Raw genomic sequence first — 5452 nt, forward strand, 5'->3', positions numbered from 1 at the left:
TCATCTCTTGGACGTCTCTCGAAAGATGATGATATTCTTCTTATAGTCGACATCCTTACCATCTTTCTTATATTTGATATCGACATCGACGAGACATTGGTAGATCCACCATACAAATTTCCCGTTGTAGGTAGCAATGGTTACCTCAAACGTTATAACGTAGTCTACACCTGGGGCTTTTTTATTCACTTCGGAAAACAAGCGTAAGGACGCTCTTGCGTCTATACCTTCCTTTCCCAAGTCTAGTGTGGCAAAGGCAGTAGTTTTATCTGACGCTCTAATGACGCCAACGTGAGGTACAGACACGGCAGTCGACAGAACCACATCGAACTCGATTGTCTTCTTGCCGTCGTCGTCTTTCCCACCACTACGACTAACCGTGGGGACAGAAACTTGCAGGTCGAGCTTCAAACCATCGTCTAGATCAATATGTCGGAATGTATTCCCAGCTGCCCAGACGCCAATATCGTATGGTTTTGAGTTTGCCCATAGGACTTGAAGCTCCAGAGTAGAATACGAATTTCTATGAGCGCCGTTAGAGAGAACAAGCAAACCCGCATGGCGATCAGTCCTGGCTGCGTTCTCTAGATTGAACCAACAATAGTCCTTATCGCCAAATTGGACTGCTGGAGGTAAGCAGTTAGGAGGCCTCTCATGGATAACGGGTAGACGGAGAGAACGGAGCTGATGACCTTCGTCCAGGCTGATGAAAGTGTCATTCACCAACAAGGCCTCGGCGTGGGCGAAGACGATCAGATAGATAACTGCGATGCTTACGCCGATCATGAATATTATCGAGCAATTAAGGTTCACTGCTCATGTAAGTAGTCAGTAGCTTCCAGATGATTGATGCACCTCGTGTGTCGAGGGAGAGTCCAGGGCTCAACCTTGAAGGCTGTCAGTTGCGTCACAAAGCTTGCGTGAATTTGCTGTGTGTGCGTGGGGTAAGCAACGTGTTCGCGCACGTATGCACGTGTTGTTGAGTCAAGCAGTGCGTGTGTTACTACTAACACCACATCATGTGACTCACATGGAGAATGAACTCGTCCCGAATCGACCCCAACTATGGGGGGACTGGTGGAAGTGTCGCCTCTCCGATTGATCGATTCGCCACACGAACTCTTTTTCCAATGTTTCGCAAGGTCGCCGACGGAAGCCGAAGTGCTTAGTGCTGGGTGTTGACCCAACACGGTTGAGCACCTGCTTTGCCCAAAGCCTCAATATATAGCCATGATGGCATATGCGCGTCGCAGGGGTGGGGGCCCCTGGACGAGTACGCCCAAACCTTTCACGCACACTACGCAGGTGCGACCTGTCTACAGTATAGGGCTGAAAATTGAAGCTAAATTCGAACGAGCGGTGAAAATTGGCTGATTATCCTTGTACACATAGAACTCTATGGTAACGGGTGGCCTCTCAAGTATGGTTGAAGCTGAAACTAGGCCTTCCCGAGGAAGTAGCGGAGCTTGCATATCCAAAGAGAGTGCACGAGTCAGATTCTTGAAAACTACACACGCAAAATGAGTTTCCAAAGTTTCACTACACATGTATAACAATAAAGAAGTCACCCAAGAACGAAAGTCCATCAATCAATAATCATATCCCGCAGTGGCATCTCAAAGGACCTGCGTCAGAATTCTTCCCTCGCCCAGTCTTGAACCATCTAGATGGTTTCAGAGTGCCGACATCAGGAGTTTCGATGGCAAAGCTGTGCTATCGCGTGAACGTGATAATTTATCACGTAACAATTATAATAATATCACGTCATAATTTATCACTGATAAAGCTACATACGTGGACCCCGACCCTATTTCCTTATTGCCTATGTCAACACGAAATCGGCTCAGGCTACTCCCTTGGCTCTTGTGGATTGTACAAGCAAACGCCAACGGTAGCGGGAGCTGGGTTCGTGAGTACATTCGCCCGCCGACATTCCAATATCGTGTAACCGGACATATAAGTACATCCGTAGAATGCGTGGCGAGAAAAGAGGGGCCAGTGTATGTGGGGACATCAACGAAGGCTATCGGAAGATCCTTAGATTGGCCGTTCATCAAAAAGCCAACGACTTTCCCGGTAGAGGCACAGCAAGATTATTTATAATCATCACTGGAGCTCCTAGCTTCAATCTCAGCTCGCGAGATAGGCCACGCGCCAGCTCTGCACTAGCTTTCTCAGCCAACATCCGTAAGTGATCGGCCTCAATACCACAAGGTCGCCAGGAAGATGACTGAGCGACTCGCGATTAGTTTGTTGGGCTCTCTCCTTCGTTGACGCTAGTAGTATGCGCTTTCGGTAGCTCGGCACTTCTACTGCAGGTTGTTGGTGAAGCCGCTGCTCAGAAGAAACTGGTGCTCTTCCGAATTTTGCTGGCCATCACGTATCCTTAGGAGAAAACGCTGAAAGTTCTTGTCGGCCGTGCGGGCGATCTAAGATCGCCCGGACAAGACTTGTACGAGAATACAGCTTGATAGATTTCACAGAAGGCAAGCCACCCCTGCTTCGTGAGAAGGCTCTCGCTATCTTCAGCATGGCCCCCGCTGCAGGGGAGTAAAGCGGCTCGTCCAATACCGGTGGTATTGGAGTGTATTCGGAGTATTTGGAGTATTCCAGTATTCGGAGTCACTGGAGTGTGAAACAAGACCGGAAACCTTTCCCATGTTAATCAGGACATTCGAAAACCTCTAAAGATCATCAATGAAAAGAAAAAAAATTTGAGGGGTCCACGACCCCCCTGACGTGTTCGACTCTCGGGGCGATAGCGGCTCAATGACGGTGGTTTAAAATTTCACATTTGGTAGGTACAATCTGTATGTTATGACAGATAATCATGCAAAGTTTCAGTTTCGTTCGCTCAGTCGTTGAGGAATTTCAAGCGGCTAAAGTTGTTCACGAAGTTTTGAAACTCCCTTTATAATGCACGGTGCATTATGCACCGATGAATTCACTTTTCCACTCAATAATGCAGGTCTAAAGTTTCGCTGACAAGTCTCCTAGTTATCAATCAAGTGCAAGTACATCAATTCCACCACTCCTGTGGTCGACCGAAGCTCGAGCAACCCATCAGCATCATTAATAAGTGATCTTCCATGAGTCATACTGTCCGAAGTATAGTCATCTGCATGGTGGATGACAAAGTGACACTATGATAGTGTTGGGTTTCGCAGTTCAAATGGAGCTCACAAAACGAGAGTCGAGTTTGCCCAATGAGACATGGACTTGAGACGAATCCACCTTGCCCGCTGAACCCTCTTCATTAACTTGCATCCCTTCGGGTTTTTGGTTCGTCCGTTTCCCTTCGGGTTTCTGCTTCACTTGTTCCCCTCCGGTTTTTTGGTTCACTTGTTTCGCTTTAGTGTTTTGATTCACTTTTTTCCCTACGGATTTTGGTTACACTTACTTCCCTGTTGACTCCCTTCGTTACGTTCCTGTTATTAACTTTTATACACAACTCAACACCACTGTAGCACTGTGCAACTCCACTTAAACTTAGATAAAACTTCCCTCACTTCACTTTTCTCAACACAAGACTCAAAGAACAATCTACTGTTTGTTCGTTCCGTATCACTAGCCGACATCCTCAAGGATTGTCCAGCTATTATTTTCCTATTTCGTCCTTTTGGAGCGCTGCTGCGAAGAAATAGGACATCTATCACGATCTTCCTCATCAAGCTTGCTTAATCTATATGCCACTCCTAGAACATGTGGGCATGCTTTCTCTCGCAGAAACCCCACGCAACCATACGTCATATCTCGCCAGGTGCGCGCGTGCTCTGGTACTTCAACGCAAATAAATCTTCAACTAATAGAGAACCGTTCATCAAAAGTGTCAATTTCAGCTTCTCCCGTCATGACTCCCAGAAATTCCTTTATAGGTACTGCTTATAGGTACACAAGTACTGCTTGACGGGTTTCTCCGGCTCTAAACCTTGAAGTAGTCTGTGAGTAGCCTGTAGTCTATGCATTTCTTGAACAGGGAAAGTCGGCGTCATCTTCGTGCGCGCCACAAATTTTCTACCCTTGGCCACGATTTTTCTCCGGCGGCCACTTTTTCACTTTCCGAGCCACAAACTGCGTTTTCCGTGTTTGCCGGTGGCCGCCCTGGCGGGGCCGGAGGATGAGTTCCGGGATCATTTCGTGCTTGGGCGTGTCCCGAGGGTGTCCCTCGGATGAACAGGTGGAGTGCTAGGTGCCTCGGGTGATACTGGACTATGGGTCCCGAGAGGTTGTATTCGGGTTTCTATAGGGCCTATAGTATAGGCGACTGATAGACTAGGTCCGGATTCAATTCGGGCTTGGGCATTTCTTGAACGACTCGGATTAGCTTGCCGCTCCGTCTGATCAGATGATCGTCCTTGGATGACAGTCGTCACTTGGATAACAGTCATCAAAGGAAACGGTCATCAAGATGATGACCGTTTCCCAGGGAAACTTTCCCTTGTGATTCGTCCTCTCGCGTAGGTATTTTTTCATCGAGTTGATTCCCAAGTAGCAGTGCCCAATCTTCAATTTCGATCGATAATGCTCGATTTTGGGTTGAGCTATTCTGTTGCTGATCTTACTGACAGTTTAGATATTTACTGATAGATTCAGTCAGAGCGTTATATTACTCGAGCGGTTAGGGGGCCTACTAGGGCCTACTAGGGCCTCTAGGCCCGGCCTAGAGGAAGGGACAAGTGAAGTCACCAGAAATTGTGGCTTGTAAGAACTTTTGTGGCCACGTTGGGTTGGCTTTGACGACCTAACGAATCTGTACTGAAACGATGCGGTCTCTAACGCTGCTGAAACGAAGTCGCGCTTTATATCGTTTATAAGGGCGCGCGCTGAGATTTAGTGATTTAGGGCACAAAGTTTAGTGACAGGGTCTGGACGTGCCCTTGTATAACTACTGATCCTATCTTGCCTACTCGAGTTTTCTTGACATTCCCTACGCTCTTCCTACGCAACTCACCTCGGCTGGTGACACCGCGTCACTTGATAACCAAGCGCGTAGTTGAGAGTACGAGATGGAGGAAACACATTCAATATAACACACTATAGCACATCTTAGGTTGCTTACGATAAGATTCAAAATAGGTGCGGCAGAGCTAGGCCGTTGTGTTCACTGTGTTCTGCTATAGTTCATCAGTCTTGACCGTTTCCAACTCGATCAGGTCATACAGGCTAGTTGAGCTATTTCTTACCCTCACTTACCTTCCATTGAAGGGTTCGTTATTGTGTTATATGACAAGTACTTTCGAGTTCGAATTGAAGTGATCTGAAACACTTGATCAGTGTTTGAACATATGTTCGTTTTTCTCAGAAGTTCCTTCACTGATTATAGGAGTTTGTACGCAAATTCGTGTACAAATGTACAGACACCAATAAGAATTTCCCAAAATTTCCACACATGTAGTTGACCATATGTTTATCCCCCCGGACTGAAGTTTTTTACAGTTGATTTACTCCGCAC

At 47.0% G+C, this 5452-nt stretch overlaps 1 protein-coding gene across 1 annotated transcript; it reads right to left on the reverse strand.

Moving 5' to 3' along the window:
- Pmar_PMAR017481 (hypothetical protein) lies at window positions 1-786 on the reverse strand (the record flags this gene model as incomplete). The annotated part of the gene is made up of 1 exon (XM_002784751.1): window positions 1-786. One exon carries the CDS (start codon window positions 784-786, stop codon window positions 1-3), a length of 786 nt encoding a protein of 261 aa, XP_002784797.1.
- Between the last annotated feature and the right edge of the window lie 4666 nt (window positions 787-5452).

Source organism: Perkinsus marinus (genome assembly GCF_000006405.1).
Source record: "Perkinsus marinus ATCC 50983 genomic scaffold scf_1104296934654, whole genome shotgun sequence".
Lineage (NCBI taxonomy): Eukaryota > Perkinsozoa > Perkinsida > Perkinsidae > Perkinsus > Perkinsus marinus.